General features: G+C 48.8%; 1 protein-coding gene across 1 annotated transcript in view; it reads right to left on the minus strand.

Moving 5' to 3' along the window:
- Positions 1-22,527, minus strand: part of LOC135808631 (uncharacterized) — a 33,144-nt gene that overhangs the window by 8,005 nt on the left and 2,612 nt on the right. Inside the window, exons 2-27 of the mRNA XM_065321852.1 lie at positions 21,497-21,792; positions 20,717-21,095; positions 20,053-20,226; positions 19,698-19,822; positions 18,340-18,451; positions 17,894-18,054; positions 17,069-17,170; positions 16,319-16,443; positions 15,765-15,985; positions 14,208-14,327; positions 13,635-13,814; positions 13,178-13,336; positions 12,178-12,446; positions 11,760-11,808; positions 11,191-11,402; positions 10,837-10,965; positions 10,000-10,545; positions 9,326-9,672; positions 8,392-8,947; positions 7,449-7,556; positions 6,752-6,945; positions 6,068-6,167; positions 4,254-4,358; positions 2,907-3,270; positions 2,027-2,149; positions 1-1,476 (exon numbers count right to left, since the gene is read on the minus strand). The exon at positions 1-1,476 is cut by the window's left edge and continues 1,793 nt beyond it. Of these exons, the coding sequence (XP_065177924.1) occupies positions 1-1,476; positions 2,027-2,149; positions 2,907-3,270; positions 4,254-4,358; positions 6,068-6,167; positions 6,752-6,945; positions 7,449-7,556; positions 8,392-8,947; positions 9,326-9,672; positions 10,000-10,545; positions 10,837-10,965; positions 11,191-11,402; positions 11,760-11,808; positions 12,178-12,446; positions 13,178-13,336; positions 13,635-13,814; positions 14,208-14,327; positions 15,765-15,985; positions 16,319-16,443; positions 17,069-17,170; positions 17,894-18,054; positions 18,340-18,451; positions 19,698-19,822; positions 20,053-20,226; positions 20,717-21,095; positions 21,497-21,792 (6,732 nt within the window). The remainder of the gene's footprint in view (positions 1,477-2,026; positions 2,150-2,906; positions 3,271-4,253; positions 4,359-6,067; positions 6,168-6,751; positions 6,946-7,448; positions 7,557-8,391; positions 8,948-9,325; positions 9,673-9,999; positions 10,546-10,836; positions 10,966-11,190; positions 11,403-11,759; positions 11,809-12,177; positions 12,447-13,177; positions 13,337-13,634; positions 13,815-14,207; positions 14,328-15,764; positions 15,986-16,318; positions 16,444-17,068; positions 17,171-17,893; positions 18,055-18,339; positions 18,452-19,697; positions 19,823-20,052; positions 20,227-20,716; positions 21,096-21,496; positions 21,793-22,527) is intronic.

Below are 22,527 nucleotides of genomic sequence, written 5' to 3' on the forward strand. Positions count from 1 at the left end.
CCAGACGCACATTGCTCGAGGCTACCAGGCATGGCTCGGACCGGGGGTTGGTGGACACGTCACCGGCATGCACAGCACTCCACTTCTCCAGCGACAGGAGAGCAAACTGCTGCAGGGCCGGGAACGACGGGTGGAGAACGGTAGGCGGTCGGCCGGGCATGATGGCATCCAGGTCCTTGTAGGCGTTGAAGAGGTGAAGCTTGACGGAGGAGCCACACGCCGATGCCTGACGGATGTGTGCCACGGACGAGTGAACAAGAATGCAGGCGGCCAGCAGCTGTGGCTCTACCTGGCTACACGTGCATGTTGCCTCCACTCGCCAAGTGGTGCCCGCCGTGCACAGGTGTGACTCCACCAGGACCTGCTGCAAGCTGCTCACAAACAGGTCAAACGTGACGACGCACTCAAAGCGGGCCATGGCGGCGTTCCACACCTGCAGCTCGGCTGGAACACTGGCTATGTCGCTGTCATGCCACGGTACTGGCATCACATCCAGTGCTGTGACGTAACGCGGCAGAGGATACTTCCAGGTCATGGAGGCGCGTGGAGGGTTGACCAAGTGGTGCGTCCAGAACGACACTTGACGTGTCTTGGGCATGACGAATCCCTCGCCGCCGCTGGGTGCCAATTCAAAGCGCACCATCTGATCTTGCTCCGTGGGACTAGTGTACATGGCCGACATCAGAGGCCGCACATCGGCAATGGATGAAGAGGAGGTGGTGGCAGAGGAGCAGAGTGGCGATGATGACACTTCACCTTGGCTGCTACTCACTGCCAGCAACCTCTCAACGGTGGGCAGCAATGACTGGGCCAGGATCTGCAAGTCAGCTACACGTTTCTGACAACACAGAACGTGAACGTCGTTGCAGCTTGCCGTGGCATTCCAGCACATCGTCGACGCCGGTGATTGCCAGAAAAGCAGCTCGGACGAAGCGGCAAACGGCAAGAGCAGACGATGACGACAGGCACTGGCCGGGGACGTCAGCGAATCGCTCACCAGACACGCCGACATAGCCACACAGTTGACATTGCCAGACATGTAGGGAAAGGTGGTACTGTTGAGTCTAGCCAGCTGCAGTTCGGACGTGCCAACGACTAACTGCACGTGGCTCTCGTCAGCACCAAACACTTCCAGGACAATCTGTGCAGTAGCTACGCTGAGCGAGACTGGAAATCGTACGGGTGCGGTGGCGGCAGGTACAGGTGCGGCGACAGCACTGCCGCCCAGTGACCAGCTCTGCTGCAATTTACTAGGGGTGTCGACCGGTGTTGCGTAATCGGCAAACGAAGACTTCCCACAGTCCTGGGACATGTCTACGGCCGACGCGGACTGCTCTGCTTCTTCACACACCGTGTCGTCGTTCTTGCTTCTGGACACAATTTGCTGCAGTCGACGCAGTGTCAGAGCAAGTCTGTCCAGAATAGTCACCGTCACAGAAACACGAACAGGGCGGCCAAGAGAGACATCCAAACCATCTGCAGAACAAGACGGAAGACAGAAGATGGAGAAAGAGAAACAAAGTGAGCACGGCGCAGTGGATCACTACTATTACTAACGGGCTTCCATGCCACTACCAGAGAAAACAACACACCAGAGCAACGCTAGTGAGACAGACACCGCAGTTTTTTTCCCATCAAAAAGTTCAGTAAAGTGGTGGAGTCTCCTCATGGGCGTCAGACCCTGACAATCACAGGCACTTTACGCCCTATCGGGACATAATACTGGCTGGTAATGCACATGTACTTCCAAGTACTAGAGTACAACATAACTACACCTGCCAGGGCTGGGGTTCGTTGAGGGCAAAGCAGCACATAGCTGCAGTAAATGCATGCACGTGCACACGAGGAGACATTACAAAGTTTCGTCAAAACCCCTTAGAGCAGAGTGGGGCCTGTGTTACGCGGCTACCATACCAGTACGGCGTGCCGAAAATAGGTGGTCATATTCCACGGGGTCTTTCAATGTCGTTTCTAACTTACGTGTACATGTACAATACTGGTGAAGGGCAAGGCATACACAGTTTACCTGGTGCAAAGCTATCACCAGCAGTCGGTGTTTTGCCGTGGCAGTTCAGCTTGAAGAAAGACGGTGACACGCCGCTACGGCTAAGTGAACATCCCCGCCTTGTCTCCACAATCGTCACGATACCTGGCCATTACAAACGCAAAGCAGAGAGCAGGATAAAGAGCAGGATAATGATGAGCTAAAGGCCAGTGGTACACAGATAGAGGCATGGTGCACCTTCCTGCAATACCAGTATACTTGTATAATCTGGTTCCATGCTAGAGATGTGTACAACAAAGGCGACACTATCAGAAATAACATTCTACCACACGACTATACAAAATTGAACAAATTCGATCGATGGGGTTGCATACACTCACATGTTTGTACCTCATTCAAATCTTGATAACATTTCACAAGCAAAAAGTGCCAAGAAAGAAGCCAAAGAGCTCAGCCCTTCAATGACAGCATAACCGAAGAGCTACAAAGCAGCGTTATGTTGCCTGAGGATTAATCAGTGTGAAACTCGAAGTTGCGGCCGGCTATTCTGATTTCTGTGCAATGTAGCGTTGTAGAGATATCACACTGGAAATGTCAGTCACTGCAAGAGTTTCTTTTCTCTTGTTCTCCTCGGGTGAGGGATTTCTCCTCTCTCACGCTTCGTGCGTGTGGGCAGAATAACGCTAAACTTAGTGCAATACCAGTTACTTGACAATCAGCTCATGCGGTAACATTGCACAAAACTGATCGACAGAACTGTCGTTCTACAACTAATTGGCTATCAGCTCTAGCATGCCTTGGGGGTGCGCACTCTAACAGCCTTCCAACTTGGAAGGTGCCTATGTTATTGCATAAGTGAGAACCTACACTTATTATGTGCGTTGCACGTGCGAATTCTTACCTTGGGCATCTGATGGATGCACTGTGAACTTGAGATCATGAACAGACAGCTGGAAGACGACGGATGACAACAGGTTGGCGTACAGGAGAACCGGCTGCTGAATGCTAGCACTCCACGTTCCGATATCGGGCAACGACAGGTTGAACGCCACACCTTGGCCGGTCAAGGACAACTCAATCGGGGTAGTGATGGTAGTGGTGTGAGAAGAAGTGCGGCGCATAGGTGAAGGTTCTGTTGGAGACATTGGCGGTAGGGACTCGGTCAAGATCATTACGTTCTCTTCACTGCCTGACAGGAACAGCTTCTGGATAACTGCCAGCAGGGGCTGAATATTGTTCTCCCATGCTGACAAACATGCTTCGAGCTGCACACATAGGACACAACACACCAAGTACGCACACACAAATACAGATGAGTTGCAAAAATTGAAAAATCCAGAATCACAGATTCAGCACTGCAAAATAGTGTTCACCCTAACGGACACCTTCTCTCCAATAAATGTATAGGCAATCTTCCTAGTGTAGAAGATAGCAAGATTGTATTCAAGGCCACGCCGTTTTTTCTATGTTTCGCGTCACCTTATTCGATGAAATCAATGAGGGAGGGCGAAAAAAATAAAAAGCCATCCAAAAAAAACCAGTGTACGTGCATTGCATTTGGGTACAGTGAAGCGACGTGGCACTGATCGTCTGCTCATGTACATGTACATAATGTTGACATGTACAGTGCTGGCAACTGAAATCCGACCCCCTGGGATTTCAGTTGCCAGCACTGTACATGAATACATGAGTGTATCCCCTCTGCCATGCTTGTGCCAGTTGTGGTCCAAACACAGGCGGCATGATTGTGTGACTTGCGGCCCAGCTTATTACACACACATGTGCAAATGCCATGTACATGTGTGTGAGCTGAGTACAATCATGCGAACAAATATTTAATTGATGCCAACATAATAGTTACGTGTAACAATCATGTTCCGTTTTTCTGGGTTTGCATTAATTGTATTGCATTTTCAAAAAAAATTGTTCCGTTTTTTTTTTTTTTTAAACTCCGGCTGTGAAATACATGCGCGCGGCCGCGCGGGGGACGCGAAACACAGATATATAACGGTGTGGCCCAAAGTTCAAACAAACAGGCAGCAAAGTCTGTGGGTTTGTCGAACTCGGACTGGTTCCCTTTCAGCTTGGGTTTCTGACAGAGGATGAATTTTCGGCCTGTGCCCGAAAAATGGGACAGTGATTCGGCAGCACAGCATAGTATGCTACAGTCCGCGGAAGAATGGGCATGCTTTAGTGAATAACACCGCGCCCAGAAAAGACAAATAAAACACCACAACAAAGCTCCTACCTGCCGGTGTCCAACATGTACGCTGATGAGCTGCAACATGGACATCTCCAGCAAGTTACCAACACGATACAACGTCATGTCAATGTTGCTAGCAGAATCTGGCAACTGCGGAAAGCAACAGCAGCAGCAGCAGCAGCAGCAGCACACACACACACACATACACACACACACGTGCACACACATGTGCACACACACACACACACACACACACACACACCTTGACCTTTGACCTTTGACGCCCATCGCCGGAGGCGATGATAGCAATGCTACGGCAGTAGCCATAGCAACTTGTGCTGGGATTGCACCATTCAACAGCTTGCAAGGCTGAAGAATTGACCGTCACTATTCAGCCTGGTCTACACCATACAGCTATTTGAAGTGACTTTTTCTGGCCAGTGAATCCCTATCTTTGGTCTTTTTCTTTTTTCTTTTTTTTTTCTTTTTTTTTTTCCCACACACACATCACACCACATACTCCGGCATGCACTGGCTGTTGGTAACCACCCAGGAGAATGAAAGAAAAGTCAGGAAGAGTCTGAGAAAGAGAAGAAAGACGTGTGTGACCATAATCGTCGGGAATCGAACCCGCAACCTATCGATTGGAAATCGCTGCACATACCACTGCACCATATGGGACACACACACACACACACACACACACACAAACGCACGTACATACACGAACACACGTACACACACCACTGTACACGCCTATACATACACAACCTCACAGCATAGTAACGTTATAGACCCTCTTCCCATATTTGTCACACACACACACACATGTGCACATACACATGTGCGCACACACACACACACACACACACACACACACACACACACACACACACACACACACACACACACACAGACCATCACTGAGCTGAGAGGAACAGAACAGTACATGATGACCACCGATATCGTGGAAAATACACATATCTCTCCATACAGAATGTTGGTAAGCGATAGCAATGGCACTCTATGGTTGAATAGCATAACTGTGTGTGTGGATGCCAGTACACCCCCAGTGCCCAGGCCAAGACGACAAGGCTCCTGTGTGGGTGTCAATATATCCCCAGTACACAGGCCAAAACAGAAAGACTCCTGTGTGGGTTTCAGTATACCCCCAGGACCCAGCCCATGCCGGAAAGACACCAGTGTGGGTGTCCGTATCTCTTAATTTGCTAAATCCTAGGATTTTGGTCATATTTTTCAACTCAAAATGGGTGTGGCATGAGAATAGCAAAAAGTATGTGACCAATTCTTCCTTGCTAGGTCTTAGTAGATATCGAGAGTTGAATAAGAGAATTTTTTCAAACACTAACATCTCAGGCTCATCTCCTTGCCCAATATTACTAAGGCCTGTGCCCTATTTTTCGAATCCTATATAATTATAGGATTTGAGATTTTATTGGGCCTTGTTTTATCCTTAAAACTGGTAGTTTCATGACGGCATGTGCGATATGTCGTCATGAAACCACCCTGTGCCACACCTGCAATGTTCTTCTGCACATTCACTGCTTCAGTCCTTTCCATGACAGCAGCTGAACAATTATGCTCAAATTTCCAATTATTGCTGGAAATGGGTATTTATCAGAAATATTATCGCCCTATGAATCTAAAATGTAAACATTCATGCCTCAAACATACTTTACAACTTTCATGAAAACCATTATGCCGTTATTATTGGTTGTGATGACCAATCACAACGGCATAAAAGGCACACATTTTCAAATCCTATATATAGGATTTTTGGCCAGCAAATTAAGAGATACTCCCAGCGCCCAGGCTATGCCAGCAAGACTTCTACTCACCAGTCCAGTGAGCTGAGAGAGGTGCCAGGCCAGAGCAATAGTGACCTGGCAGCATGGTACAGACAGCAACGGCACCAGCACAGCACTGCTACTCGGCACTCTGTAGCAGTCACATTGGCAACAGGCAGAGAAACAGGGACAAAAAAACCTTTGCAGCCTGGCCATGAAGCAATTGGCACCATACATATACAAACACGCGCAAATCACGCACACACAGAGGAAAATACACACCACACACCGTACACATAGCACACTTCATGCGACAACACAAAAAAGAACATGAATGAGGACGAACTTTCAACTAAAAATCTATCATCACTAAGACAACATCTACAGTTCTGGCAGGTACCAGTAGCTTACTAACACAGCTCACAGCTTGCTTTTACTGATTTTGAGTAAAGGCATGGCTGTCGGTCTCTACACGAACATATGTTGGCATGATACCATTGCTACTATCAACCTACTCCTTAGTGAAATTGATCACCCTCTCAAACAGTTACTAGTACACCCCATCACCTTTGTCCTTGAGAATAACTATTCTAAGGCTGTGTTTACATGAGAGTTTGCAACCCAGGTTGAGCTCGACCTGGGTCAAGTTTCAACCCGCCATGAACACAGATTGACTGGAGCGTTTACACGACGCATTCCACTTGACCCGGGTTGATTTCAACCCTGGCTACATACCGTTGCTGCGGCTCGGACTTGTTCCACTCCAGAGCGGGCACCTGGCCAGAGTCGGGTTCCGCCGAGAGATCGCCTTGACGACCGGCGGCCATGGACTGCAGCGCCAGCTGTACAGTGGTCCAGGGTGTCACGGCAACGCTGAGTCCCTTCAACATGGCCTCCAGCTGGATATCCTTGCAGACCAACTGATTGGCCTGGAGAAAAGAAAACGCAAACAGCCAATATCCACTGCCTTCAGCACACAGGCAAAGCAAGAATAGATAGATTCTACACAAAAGAATGAGAGTGACCACTGGTACTGTACAATCAGGTGACTACCTGCTTCACAGGACCACTACAACCAGGACCAATGGATGTTATTTCCAGTCAAATGACCCTGGATAAGGAGAACACTTGTACACGAACACATTTCGAAGGTCCATTAGAGCGCTCGGCTCACTGCACAGCGGCATATCACATTCTACCAGCAAAGGAAGGAGACAGATGCAATACAGCACTGCATGGTGGTGTTCAACTGAGCCGGCGTTTCATGCTCAGGTATTCTTCTGGCATCTATAACAATCAAAAATACACCAGTGCATGTCACAATATGACTATCGTGCAGTCAGAATCGAGGAATAGTTCGTCAGACATTTACTAATACACTGAATCAGTCCTAGAGGAAAGTGTGTTGGCAGTTGTGTCAGCAAATCCTCACCAACAAGCTTCTTCTCCAACCGCAGACCTGGTCACCTTTAATAATCTTCTCCATGACCAGCGGAATGATCGGGTTAGCAGGACTGGGGCCAACATGTACTTCTGACAGCTGCAGGTCAACGCAACGCAGCAAAGCAAACAACAGACATGGATAAATGAAATGAGAACTGATACGAGCCCACAACATGGCCACTGGTCCAAAACCTGGCTTCCGGTCATGCTTTCATCAACAAATAATCAAACTTGAAAGTATAAGGGAACTATCTGGTATTCGAAAATTGGTTTGTTGCACTGCACGACAATCTCTCAGTGAACCAACCACCTTCAAATAAAGGCTTGACCTGGTGGAAGGAGTAGGCAGCATGCAAATACTGGCCAAACACAATCTATGCACAAACCAAGAGCAGCCTATACCAGTACAAAATTGCATGTACAGGTGGAATCCTCATAATTCCAACCTCCAAATGCCAGGAAAAACTTCTAATTATCCGGATATTCTAATTATCCAAACATGACCCCACAACATAATATGTATGTCAAAATGCTCCCATGGTCACGCAGAGTTGCGCTATGGACCTTAGACACAGATTTCACGGACACTGAACTGACCAGCACAGCCTGCTCATGCAAACTGAACTGATCAGTACAGTGTACAGCGAACTTCGAATTACACTTTGCTAACTTCGAATTATCAGCACAAATCCCACACATTTTCTATGTAAGTGGAATCCGTGGAACTTCGAATTAATCGGACATGTCCGGTTCGAGGTTCGAATTATCAGAATTTTTTATGTGGGAATCGTATTGACAGAAATCGGTCCTGGAAAAACTTCTAATTAAGCGGTATGTTCGAATTAAGCCATATTCGAATTATCAGGATTCCACCTGTATTAACTGTCGACACCACAACATCACGATCACCGCGATTCACCGGAATCACTTACGTGCAAAACAAGAGTGTCCGCATTGGCAGCTGTGTCGGATGTGGACTCAAGATCGGGGGGCACATCACACACAGAGGGCACGGCAATGGTGATGCCGTGCACGTCTAGAAAGAGACAGGGCAGCACCAGGCCATCACCGCTGCCTTTCAGGCGCCGTGTGGCCGCCGGTAGCAGACTAGTGACATGCCGTACACACTCAGCACCGTCCGCACTCAACTGAAACACGTGGAGGATATCAGCGAGCACAGGACAGCACGCGACTATAGTGCACGGCTTCAGTGCCACGTGAAGCTCCCCTTTCCACGGTGACGAACCCTCCGGGGCACCGATTCGCTGTTCGTCGTACTCCCTGTGTGCCCCGAGCGTGCACTTGGTGTTGTAGCGAACCGAAAGAAACGCCCTGGTCTTGACCTCCTCCCTGCATTGCAGACTGTCCGGCCGCTGATCCTGCGTGGGTGATACGTCTTGCTCGGTGTGCAGCGTGTCAAAGATATCCGGAGAGCCACGCGTGAAGAACACACCCGACCAGGGCCCGCTGTCCCATTTGCCATCAGACCTGAGTTGAGGAAGGGAAGCACATGCAGAGACAACATGGGTATGAAACCTTTGGGTCAGAGACTGACTTGGCTTTTTTAATTTTTGTATGCATATTCAAGTATAAAAAATTGCTCATCGTCCTTGATGACGAAAAATTGCTCATCGTCCTTGATGACGAAAATTGCTCATCGTCCCTGATGACAAGCTGATGTTCAACAAGCGGGTGGAGACAAAAATAAGAAATAAACTCAACCAATCAGCCCGCGTCCACACACACGCAGCACAAACACACGCACACACACACACACACACACACACACACACACACACACACACACACACACACACACACACACACACATACACACACACACAGAGTACATGCAGGTGTATGTACCTGAGTGCTTGGTGAGAGACAGCGACATCGCCGACCAGATATCTACCATCCACGTCGGTACCGCTGGCGTCCACTGACGCACTGAGGTCCTCCAGTGAGACGGTGAAGGAGGTCTGCGCGGATCTCACGCACACCTGCAGCAAGGGCAACGTGCACTGGATCCACACGGAGAGCGGCCGTGAGTTGGTGGTGGTGGTGTCTGACACAGGCAGTGTTGTGGATTGCTGGCCAGCGCGCTTCACGGGAGGAGTGCCAGACTGCTGTGAGCCGGCTTGGCTCTTGACAGAACTCTCCCTGGCCGCCCCTGGGACACCACTATCAGTGGACACAGAGTACGCACCGCTATCCTGCACATAGGCAGAGAACACAGGGACAACAAACACCTTTGCAGCCTGACCATGAAACAACTGGCATCATACACATAAGCACACAAACACGAGCACTATGCTGCTGCAGAATACAATGCAGTAGAGTGTTGAAAGAGCGGAGGGGAAGTTGGCAAACACAGCTCACACATCCATACCTTTCTACACACATGTACACATATGGACACGCATACGCTCACAGGTGTGCACGTCAACACACAGAGTGCACTGCAATGCATCCATGAGGCAAAGTATGTACAACGATCATTCTCTACTAAGCAGCTGGAGGTGGCATCAGGATTAACTAACCGGTGCTGATGATGAGGCGAGTTTATCATACTGCTCTGTGACTCGATGGATGCCAGCCGGATCAACAGCACCACTGGTAGCTGAAGACTGGTGCCGATGACCAGGCAGGCTATGTGCAAGCGGAATATCAGTGAAAAGTGGCGCAGACTGCCAAACAGACACGACCACATGCAACCATCCAGCAGCTAACGACTGCAGCAGCTGGATCTGCTTCTGCGACACCAACAGGCACACGGGCTCAGCGTTGCCGTGAATCACGACGCCCGGCAGAATCTGTGCAGAGCAAGTGCCACCTTTTTGTTGTTGTTGGCGTTCTGCGTCAGCAATGGCCGCTGCAGCTGCTGCACTGGCTGCCAGTGGGGTCGACGTGACCGGGCCAGGAAAGGCGCCAGCAAGCAACGGATCCGCGTTCACGTTGTCGGCAACAGGAGAGAGGAAGTCCGGAGGTGTGGTGAACACGGAGTGTGACTGTGATGTTGGCTGAGAATCATTCTGACTGGCAGCTAGCAAGACATGGAGACCGGTTGCTTGCAGAATGTTACACACCTACAGTAGCAACAACAAGCAACAGGAAAAATACTGGCATACACACAGCTATGGGCATTTCAAATTTTGCCAGTGACACCAGACAACACCCCCCCCCCCCTGACAAGAAACAAGTCAACCTAGGTACATGATGGACCTGGGTGGAGCATTTGGCATACGTGACAGTGACCGGGGGGACGCTACGTCTCTTTGCACCCAGCCCTTGTTTCATTGGCATGCGTGGTCCGGCACATGTGACGTCATCACTTCGCAGCCAGACACTAGCTCTCTAGACTAGTGGCTGTGACGTACCTCCACCAGGCAGTCTTGATCCTGTGCAGTAGCTTGGTGTGGTGATATAGTAAACGCACTAACACCAGTCAGGCTGATAGCACACGGCAAGCAGTCCTCGCTAAGCTGGCGAATGGGTACGGTGTCAACCTGGCCAGTCAAACCAACAAGCACACAGACACCGACAAGTACACACACACACACACACGCACACACACACACACGCACACACATACAGACTGTGATGCACAGACACAGACACACGTACAGCCACAGCCACACATGAGCTGTAGGAAGACTGAATGCTGGTGGGACACACCGCAGCACAGTAAAAATAAGCAATCATTAAAAATAGGAGCCCAGGACGTGCCATACCTGGTTCTCGAGGCGAACTTGCGATAAACACGGCAATGTCTGCTCAACTGCCAGGCGTACACCGGCACTGGCAAGGTTGTGTGAGGTCAGCTGAATAGCAGGCAGACAGAATACCAGCGATGGCGGCAGCGGAGGATGGGGAATCTGCGAAGTAAAACAACCTAACTGGAACGCTGAGATGATGTCTCCGGCCGGACTGGCTTGCTGGAAAGCTGATGACAGTAAGACAGTGGGCAGCACAGAGGATTCAGTATCAATTCCACACACACACACACACACACACACACACACACACACACACACACACACACACACACACACACACGCCACCACCACCACCACCACCACCACCACCACCACCACCACCACCACCACCACCACCACCACCACCACCACCACCACCACCACCACCACCACCACCACACCACCACACCACCCATTGGCTGCAAAGCAGCAAGGCAACACAAACTTAAATCAGCGCACAGACTTATTTCCTTATGCAACTGCCAAGTTACATCTGTCTCACTGCTTCTCAACACAGACATGCCATGGAAGGAAGTGATGCTCACCTGATAAAGAGTCCGACGGCCACAGCAGGATTATAGGATCAACGTTAACCTGCAGGAACAGAACAGAACAGAAAAGACGCCAACATTTGCTGTTTCCTCAAATCCACTCAACCACAGTAAGTGCACCGAGTCCGTCACCACATACAGTCCATGATAGACAAAGTGTACTGATCGCCTTGCTTTGCGAATACAGCAACCAACAGGCTGCGGGTGGCTTGCCACTCTGCCTTGATTCTTTCAACCCTGTTATTCTCCTAGGTTGAAGTAACACTTACGATGTGAATCGAAGGCAATGAATGTCGCATCCAGCAGAAACGGTACGAGCAAAAGGCAGATTTGCAACACTGTTGTACAGTACAATTGGATGATGTTCTTTGTTCTAAAGATGGGCTAGGCAAGAGAAGAAATCCAGCCCTACCTGCATGACAGCCTTGCTTAGCATTGTCATCCAGCCAGGAATGTTTACACCGTTGGGGGCAGAAGCATCAGACGTGGATGCCGGGCCCGTGTTCTCCTTGCTTTGCCCATCACCACCGTCAGCATGCTGCGTTTGTCCTGGTAGCATGCTGGGCTCAGCGGCCATGGGGCTCAGAGCGGCAGGGGCTGCCGGTGCATCCACATCACTCTCGTCCAGTCCGAGAGAGGATAGCCCAGACAGGCTGGCTTGAGAGATATGGCGGATAATACCTGTCAACAAGCACATCAACACAGTCAGCCACATTAATAATTAATACCACCTACACATACGAATATGCAGGTACTGTATGAGCAATGAGCAACAGACTGCTATGACATGCCATATCACAACAAGAACAACAGCAAGCAAGGAGGCGAGTATATGTGCAACTCCAGCCTGGAGTGGTCGACAGCGTCGCAGACAGGCACCTGTGCTGGCCCACCCACATCCAGGATCTTGGGCATTGTAAACTCCAGCTAGCCGGGCCAGCCCGTTAACGGTTTGCCACACAAGAGCAAAGTGAGATTTTAGATTGTTAGCGTACATGCCCGCGAGGCTGGATGCAGGCAGGCCTGTCTGCCTGTCGTGGCCAGCCCCGGCTGGATTAGCAAAATAAAATCAAACGTTTTAGTAGGTGAGAAGCAGAGGAATAGCGTTACAGCCATCATGGGCAAGGTGAATGGCGGAGAACGGCCACCAGATTCAGTACACACAATTCAACAACACGGTACCCTACATGATAAGAATGCCCACAGTCATACACAAGTAGGTTAGCTACATGATGAGAATGCCCACAGTCATACACAAGTAGATCAGCTATTGGACAAGCAAGCAGTAATCAGAAGCAAGGATCAAAAAGTGAATTCACAAAAAAAACTATACGTAAGAACTCGGATAATGAGCCGAGGAAAAACTATCTATTTTCGCAAACCACACATTCACACAGCAAGCTTTAACTCACGTGGACGTGACACGGCACGTTTGGGTGAGTCATACGTTGGTAGATCTTCGGCATAGACCTTGTGTAGGTGATCCAGCGAGGATATCAACCAGGTCTGGAGACCAGTGTCACAGTTCAGTGCAGTGCCAGTCACTTTCAGCAGTACAAGACCACGCGCGACTGCACAACATACAGAGAACACACAGCAGAGAGCACAACATGTATGAGGGTAGATGTCTCAATGGCAGTCTATCAACAACAACACCAGCCCACATAACGGAGGCATAGACTACAGTGTACCACACTGAAGAGAATTTACGGTGAAAGTCAAGGGACATGCTTTTTCTGCTAGCAAAAAAACCGTGTATGCCATTTCATCAATCATGTCCAATGTATAATTATATTGACCGCAGAAGTAGTGGCAGTTTTTACGAAGATTGGGGCCCACTGTGCTGCAGTGTCACTTTGGTACGCGTACCAACGGGTGCGGCTGTATCCTGCACGGGCTGCTGAAAGGTGAACTGAGCAAGCATGTCACCACCCGCCGCCTGCTGCTGTCCTCCCGGCGGTGCTGCAGTCCGGGACGTGAAAACCCTGCCCTCGGCCACAGAGCCAGTGTTGACTGGACCAGCAGCAAGCACCACTCCTTGCTGCGAATCTAGCAAAGCAAGCACACACACACACACAGACAAATCACCAGTCAATAACATCGCTCATACTCTTGGCAGTGATTGACCTCCTCTCTCGCGGAGCCAAGCAGAACGTGCGCCATTACTCCGCTGGTCGCTATGGCAACGTGATCATACAATTGGGGATTTGGCAAGTTTGGCTTACTAGTATTCGTATGCAAGCGAGAGATACGCCATTCGAACCAATATCAAATTGTCACTCATCTGAACCCTACTGACTTATTCGGTGCAATACAATACCAACAACCCCCAAACCAAGTTGCAACGATTTCATGAATTCTTATAGTGACCAAGTGAAGGTTTGTAGGGACGGCTAGCTGCTCATGCAGACCTACAGTGCTGCACCATGAAATAACCCGTACCTGCCTGGCGCACAGAAAGCTGAGCCGACGAGACACGGCCAGATTGAGCGTTGGTGAATTGCGTTACGTAGGATGACATCTGAGCGCCCTCCACAACAAGCTGGATAAGATTCTGTCCAGCTGCAGCCGATGAGCAAAAAAACCACAGTATGGGAAACAAGTTCAATCATTTGTTGAACATCCTGCAACTTCCACATAGATGAGGAAGGAAGCTGATCACGACAGTACTGTAAAAGCCATATTATATATAACGAAGTGCTAACTCTAACGAGTTAACGAGGGGAAATCTGTCGTTAAAGGGGAAGTTAAGGCAAAAATTAAAATTTCACCAGTTGTAGTCTTCGGGGTGCTGAGTCGAATGGTCTTGGTCCGAGGAAGCTGAGACGCTCCCTTCCTACTTGAATCCCAATCGAACTCGCGCACTTCCACCGAAACTGGGTGACTGCGCCCTACTAGATGGGGATTTGTATGCAAAATGTCACTAAAAGCGTCATTTCGTTTTTATAAAAGCACGGATGACCGCGATTGGCCCATATGTTGTACTCTTTTGGACGCTGAGTCGACTGGTTTTGGTCCGAAAAGGCTGCGATGCAGCGTTCCTCCTTTATTCCCAATCGAACATGGTTGAACAAGCGGTCACGTGCTCCTGGGTGCCCAAATCACCTGGTCACCATGCCAGCAGGCGACAACTTTCACACCAAGGTTCAACTCGAGTAACAGGACTGCACCCAAAAAAGGTCAAACAGGCTAGTAAGTTGTACCCTGCAGGCACGGTGACCAGGTGACTGGTGTACGCAGGAGCACGTGACCGCTTGTTCAACCATGTTCGATTGGGAATAAAGGAGGAACGCTGCATCGCAGCCTTTTCGGACCAAAACCAATCGACTCAGCGTCCAAAAGACTACAACATATGGGCCAATCGCGGTCATCCGTGCTTTTATAAGAACGAAATGGCGCTTTTAGTGACATTTTGCATACAAATCCCCATCTAGTAGGGCGCAGTCACCCAGTTTCGGTGGAAGTGCGCGAGTTCGATTGGGATTCAAGTAGGAAGGGAGCGTCTCAGCTTCCTCGGACCACGACCATTCGACTCAGCACCCCGAAGACTACAACTGGTGAAATTTTGATTTTTGCCTAACTTCCCCTTTAAAATAGAAATCGTTATACAGAAATTGATACATATACTGTCCTATTGAGCGTTGAGAATGAGTGAGAATCGTTACCTTTGGTACACGTAAACTAGTCACTTTGGGGAAATCGTTATATATGCGCCTCGTTAGAATAATGGTACGGTCAGGGAGGAAGAGCAAATAGCCTTGGCTCCCTTCGATAGAACATTGTCAAGTTCTAACTTTTAAGCAAGCAAAGGAGTCCACCATGATACGCTCTCATTTAGGAAAAAGGCATTCGTATCTAATCTACTAGTACAAAGTCTGGTAGATCTAAAGCAACAAAGAATTTGCTGCAACTACTAGAACTACGTATTGCTGTCATGTGAACAAGGAAGGTCAGAACACATCACATACTAGTATCAATCAAAGGAATCACAATGCGCACCTCTGAAGAGATCCGGGTCCAGCGCCAGCACGGACTGAGTGTGCGTGTGCAGAGCCTCGACGGCCATGCGTCTCTCACGACTTGAGAACTTGGTGCCAGCACCGAAGGCACTGGTGAGACGCAGGAAGCGCACGGCGAGGATTAACTCAGCCAGCGAGATGTGAGCATGGAAACGGGGAAGTTCAATTCTGGTTTCACTCTCTACAGCCAAACCAGATACCCTACAACAGCACAACAAGAAAACAGACATGCTCATGAATGGAAACAAACAAATATTTTTTAAATCGCACAAGCTGGAGTACATAAGCAGATCAAAATCCACAAGGAAAAACAAACACATGCACGCATACACATGTACATGTATGTGTACGCACACACACACACACAGCCAACAATACCGTACACGCACGCACGCACGCAAGCACGCACGTACACACACACACACACACACACACACACACACACACAATTACTACAAGTAGTACACACGCCAGTGACTACATTATAGTACACATGTATTTCTGACAAACACAAGCAAACAGGCATATCCTTACAGGGAGTCTGGAGCAAGTAGGCGGCGGATGTAGATTGACAACGTTGTGGGTTGAACAAAGCATGTCTTTCTGGTCAGAGACTGTGGATTCTCTAGCCATGCAAAGCCACCAGATGTGCCGAAGCTCTGACACGCACACAAAGAAAAGCAGTGCCAAATAAACGCAAGCGGAGATTAGCGACACCGTGGTCATACAATTGCACTCAGTGGATAGAGGCAAGAGGAAAAGGCTCACCACCCTGGGAGAATATTGCTGAACCCCCCCTGGTCTTGTAGGCTACAATTATAGGATTTCTTGACAGGCAAGCCTACCAGTATACAATATAGCAAGCGTAGATGATACCCAGAGTGTGCAGCTCGGATGGGTTGCTGTCATGGCGAAATTCCGGGATTGCATCATGTTAGCGATGTAGTGAGTACAAGAAGGATTCAAGCAGATCTCTTTCTGCACAACTGCAGCTCAGTTGTACGCACTACGCCACTTCCCGCCTCAAATCTGCACCAAATATGATGTAATCCTGGAATTTTGCCGTGACAGACATATCCATGCAGAAAAGTCAGAAGCTGCACACTCCGGGTTCCATGTACTCTTGAATATAGGTGTAGAGATTGACACGATCACCATGGCAACACAGAGGCTTGGAATGGAATACAGGGGAAAGTTAGGAAAAAGGCAGTCAAACATGAACCGAGATTATAGCTCTCCATCATGTTCTACAATCACATGATGTACCACAAGTACATGTAGTACCTTGATGACATTCTCGGAGTAGCACTGGTTAGGCAGTACGGCCAGCTTCAAGACCGACGGTGGAGCGCGCGACAATCGTGGCCAGTACATGGCACGGGTAACCTGTGCGCGTTGCAAAGCACAAACAACACAAGCAGATAAGGAAATGTAGAGCACCTTCTCGTCTCCGTTCCCAAGGGAACTTATGATAGCCGCAAACACCCGGAATATCCCATAGGACCGATACTTTCAACAACAAAAACAGTGCAACTTTGCAACTTTCCCTCAAACTGATGAAGACTCAGTGCAACGTCTGTCATTCCAATACAGTCAGACCTCGCTTATCCGGTCCTCTTTTATCCGGATCCCTCGCCATCCGGAAGAAAATAGCTGGTTACATATTAACAGCATGCGTGATGCATCCAACATAAGCGGTGTCCGGTTATCCGGTTCCCTCGCCTATCCGGATATTTTTGTGGAAAACAGATGTGTGCGGTTATGCGAGGTCTGACTGTACCATTAAATTCCTACTGGCAGCACAAAACCACCATCGAGGAAATGGGATGCTGAGACAGTTGAGGCAATAGAAGTGTGCTGCAAAACTGCACAACAAAATACCATGTCTTCATGTTGTGTGTATTTGCAGATACCACACAGCCTGCCTGGCAAGCAGTGCACTAAAAGCAATGGCAAGTTCACTAGGAAAAAAAATGTGCTGCATTTGCTGCGTAGTTGCAGTCGCGTACACCTGAGCAGCGTGTACAGTACAACAGCCACTCTCCCATGGGCTGCACTCGAGCAGCTTGCACAGTACACCAGCCACTCTCCATGGGCTGCCTGGCTTACCTGCCAGTCGATACGCGACGCATCTAGCCACAGGACAGTGCGAGGTCGAAACACTGAGCTGCTGCTGCCACTGGTTACACCAGAAGGTACGGTTTTCGCTGACGGTGTTACCGGCGCCCATTTGAATGATGAACTAGAGCTACCAGTCAGGCTGGACGGGCCTGCAAAGGCAAGACAAGTCAAAACAAAAACAACAGGAGCAGAAGCGCAGCACCTATTAAACACCGCTGCCAACATCCCCACCCATGATATCAGCAACATCAACAGATTCATTGTCATCACTTTGTGAGAGCTGCGGCATCATCAACATACAGAACTAGAAGGCAGAAGAAATGTGTCGCCCTCCACTTGTGACGAAGAAGAAAACAAACAAACACGAGAAGAACACCAGGAACACCATCATCACAAGCACCCGCAGGAACATAGGAAATGTCTTGTCTTCTCACCAGTAGGGGGAGCAGCTGGAGACGTTGCTGAATGAGGCCGATGCTGTGACTTGCTGCTGCTCATCTGGACAGGACTCGGCAGTGGCTCGGCAGGCAGGCAGCTGTACAATATCTACAAACAAAGTGAAATACATGCACATACACATGTACAGAGACTTCTATACAAAACTACCTTGCTCACTTGCAGAACAGTGGGCAAAGGGAGCTCCCAGCAAGGATACAGTCAGACCTCGCTTATCCGGTCCTCTTTTATCCGGATCCCTCGCCATCCGGAAGAAAATCGTTGGTTACCGATTTACAGCATATGCCATGCATACATAAAGTATGTGTGTTCGATTATCCGGTTCCCTCGCCTATCCGGATATTTTTGTGGAAAACGGATGTGTGCGGTTATGCGAGGTCTGACTGTATAGCCATTGCTGACAGAACCACTTGAGACACAACTATCCGACGCTGCTACAGTACAATCATGTAGATTCACAGTTGTAAAGACGTATGTAAACATTCATTCTAGCATAGTGTACGTATGCTGTTGGGAATTACCCAATTACACCTTGATGGCCCATCCCGGCAACTGCCAGCATATCAACATCTTGACTACTTTGTAAGAAACTTAGATTTCGACTTTATCTCAAACCTTGAATGTCATCATACCAGATCAACACACACAGCCAATAATCAAGATCACATCAAGTAATAAGAGAAGCAGGTTTTCGACCATTCCAATCACATGCAATACAGCTAAACAGAGTCAATGAAAGGAAAGAGTACACTATATTAAACGCATCACAGCGATGGAACCAACACAGCTACGTGATACAAGTACATCCAGCACCAACAATAGCGCTAGGCTGGACTTTAGACTGCACTAACTTGGATCTCAACAACTTGTACTGTTGAGCACTGGAGGTCCACATTGCCAGTGCTGATTCACTATTGTAAAACATGCAATTTTCGGTGTAACTTTAATTTCAGTGATTTCGGTAGAGAAAACAAGCACCTAAATTTAAGTTACACCTAAAAGGCGCTAGAGTATGCACTGTATGTGATGGGAACGCTGGTCGCCTAATTCTAAATTACACCTGAAACCTGGCAGGTCCCTACCACAGAAATGTTAATGCACCTAAAATTACATGTTTTACAGTAACTGTGACATTGCATTTCACCCTGACGGGTCTGAGGGGAACTGGGTGAACTGTATCTGCTCTATTCTGATATCCTAGCGAGATGTTTATCAAGAGCAAGGGCAATGCAACACAGTAAACGTGCCCATTGTTCAAAAAAGCAAAACAATACTGTGTACTATGTCAGTATGTGCATACAGTGAGTTCTCTTTTTGTACCCATTGTTGGCCTTACCTGTACTTTGTTGAAGGTGGCATGTATCACAGTTGCGGCGCGCTGGAAACCACCAACAGGTAGGCACACAGGCTGTGCGGACTTGTCAGGTGAGGATGTATCCACCGAACTTTCTTGAGGCTTGCCTGTTAGCACAAACAACACACAGCGAGGTGGACATTTTTATCACCCTGGCTTCAACAATGCAGAGCGCAGCTGCACAATCTCACACACTAGAAGAATACAGTATGCACTGGACAAGTACAGAGCTGACTGGTGAGGAGCACGAATGAAAGTAAAATAGATACTAAGAGATAAGCCCTGGTCTATGCAAGCGCCTACATTGAACTGCAAGAAGCCAACAGCAGGTACTTACCGGCAGGCTTGTCATCGGGTTTGGTGAACAACTGCACGCGTTGAAGAACATCATCAGACATCAGCAGCCAGGTGGGGCCGACCAACAGCCTCTGCTTGCTCGACTCCACAATGCCGTCGCCAAAACCACCCTCGCCAGCCATGGGTGGCTGCGTCGGGGGAATTCCACTGCTTGCTGGAAGCACAGCATACGCAGGACATATGTGTGTGCATTGCATACAAAATCCAATACAGCACAAGCATGACATACTGTAAAAGCAGAAATTTTCGGTGGTGTTTTATTTCGGTAACTTCGGTGCCGACAATTTTTACCGAAAAAAAACGCACCGAAAATTTCGGTACTACCGGTACTGTATACATGTACATGTAGTACTAGTACACTAACCTACGTGGAAAACAGGGTTTACCGAAAATTTCCCTCCACCGAACCGCCGATTTTGGAGAATGCCGAAAATATTACACCACCGAAAATTTCAACTTTTACAGTATGTGTGCATTGCATACACAATACAATACTGCAGCCATCAGAAAGGGTTCAAAAAGTCGTGAAGCAGCAAGCAACACTTGGCAACACAAACTATATGTAGGCAAGTCAAATACCGCAACGACAGTGCAGGACACACGCAATTCTGCTTAGTAACTGGACTCTACACACCACACCATACCTGCCAGTTTCTCCAGGGCGTGTTGACCAGGCACAGAGCCATCGACGTAAGGCAGAACATACCGATAGTCAAACAAGAGTGCAGAGTACGTGTTCGTCTCTTTCAACTCATCACGAACACTGTACAGGTCGAGCATAGTCTTCGTGTCAGCTTTGTCGTCATCAACACTGACATCAGTGTGTCGTACAGTTGTCACAGCTGAACCAGTACCAGGGTTCGCCGTCGTCGTAGCTACCTGGTCAGCCGCAGCAGCGCCCACACTGTCGTCAACGTTCGTCCCGGGCTCCACAAGCTCCTTCACAATGGGCTTGAAGAGAGACTCGGCTAGGAAGTCGCTGCTGTTCGCTGGCACTGAGCCCAGCTGGAAAAACAGCTCAGCCTGGAGTAACGCATGCACAGAAATCACGCAGACACAGGAGAGCACAGTGATTGGCTGGGGTGATAGAAACATAAATACCATAGTGTCTTGTGTTAAAGCCTTTCTCATATAGAAGCCTGTTTCGAATACAAGCCTCATTTTCTAGATACACTGTCGATACATAGGCCTGGTTTTAGTGTTGACACGCATAGAAATACCTGGTTTGAATAGAAGCCTGATGTGAATAGAAGCCTAGCCCTGACATTGGCGTCAACAGGAATAAGCCTAGGCTTTAATACGCGACATTACGGTAACAAAGTATGGCCAGCAATATTGGAACGAACAAAAGGATCTATTGAAACACACTATCTGAAGGCTTGCAGGGCGCAGCTTAACGAGAACCAGGTGATTGTATGGCTCACCTCAGCATCTTCCGTGGCATGGCGTATCCAGCTGGCTTCGATGGAGCCGCACGCCAGCAACGTGTCGAAGAAATGCTTTCCCTCCGCGATGATCTGAAGCGTGGACAGGTGCAGGTCGACGACGATCCACGGCACGCCGATGCACCTCTGGCGACGCAGCTTGCTGCTGCGCTGCGTGCCATGCAGCTGCTTTAGTGTCACGGTGCCATGGCGGACAAAGAACGCCACGGCAAACCGCTTCTCGCGCTGCAGTCGGTTGGCACGCGCCTCCACAGGGCTCTTAGCACTGTCATCAGCTTCAACAGAACACAGTAGAAAAAAAGAGAGGAAATCAGAGCGAGTATGACCTGGTGAATAGCGCTACAATGTAGTCTAAATCACCCAAGCCAGCCAGCCACATACTATTATGATTGCGACATATGTACGACGTCAAAAAATCAACAATTAGAAGCTGCTTCTCTTAGGATTGCGAGTTGACTTGAAACTCCACTGTAGCTACGTACTAAATACCGTCATCTTTTACACCACACTTACAACGCTTACAGTTAATTGGGAACTTAGTTGGGAACTCGTGGCCTGGCATGAGTAAAACATGGATGTGGCAAATGGGATTTAGGCCTTTGGCCTATGGTTGGTGGATCTGATCTATCCTCCCCCACTGTTTAGGAGCCGCATCTGATGCCTGATCATGGGGTGGTGGCGTCCCACGGAAGCGGAAAGGTGGTTCTTGACCAGGGAGTTGTACGACTCCTTGTTCTTGACCTGCCCGGTACGCGAACCCGTTGAATTTTTTTTACAACGCTTGCTAGGATACAAATAGTAAGATTACGGGTAGAAAGTAATTCACAAGAGAGAGATTGGAAGCTGTGTCGCAACTCTGAGTTTCTGAGAAAGTAATAAAAAGTTTCTGAGAAAGTAATTCTAATTTCCAGGCCAGGCCATCATCAGGAATAAAGCTCCAGTGCAAAGAACATTAGGAGTAGCGGCAACATCAACAATTCAACAACATAACATGATAGATGATCAATGCA

This window comes from Sycon ciliatum, chromosome 2 (genome assembly GCF_964019385.1).
Source record: "Sycon ciliatum chromosome 2, ocSycCili1.1, whole genome shotgun sequence".
Lineage (NCBI taxonomy): Eukaryota > Metazoa > Porifera > Calcarea > Leucosolenida > Sycettidae > Sycon > Sycon ciliatum.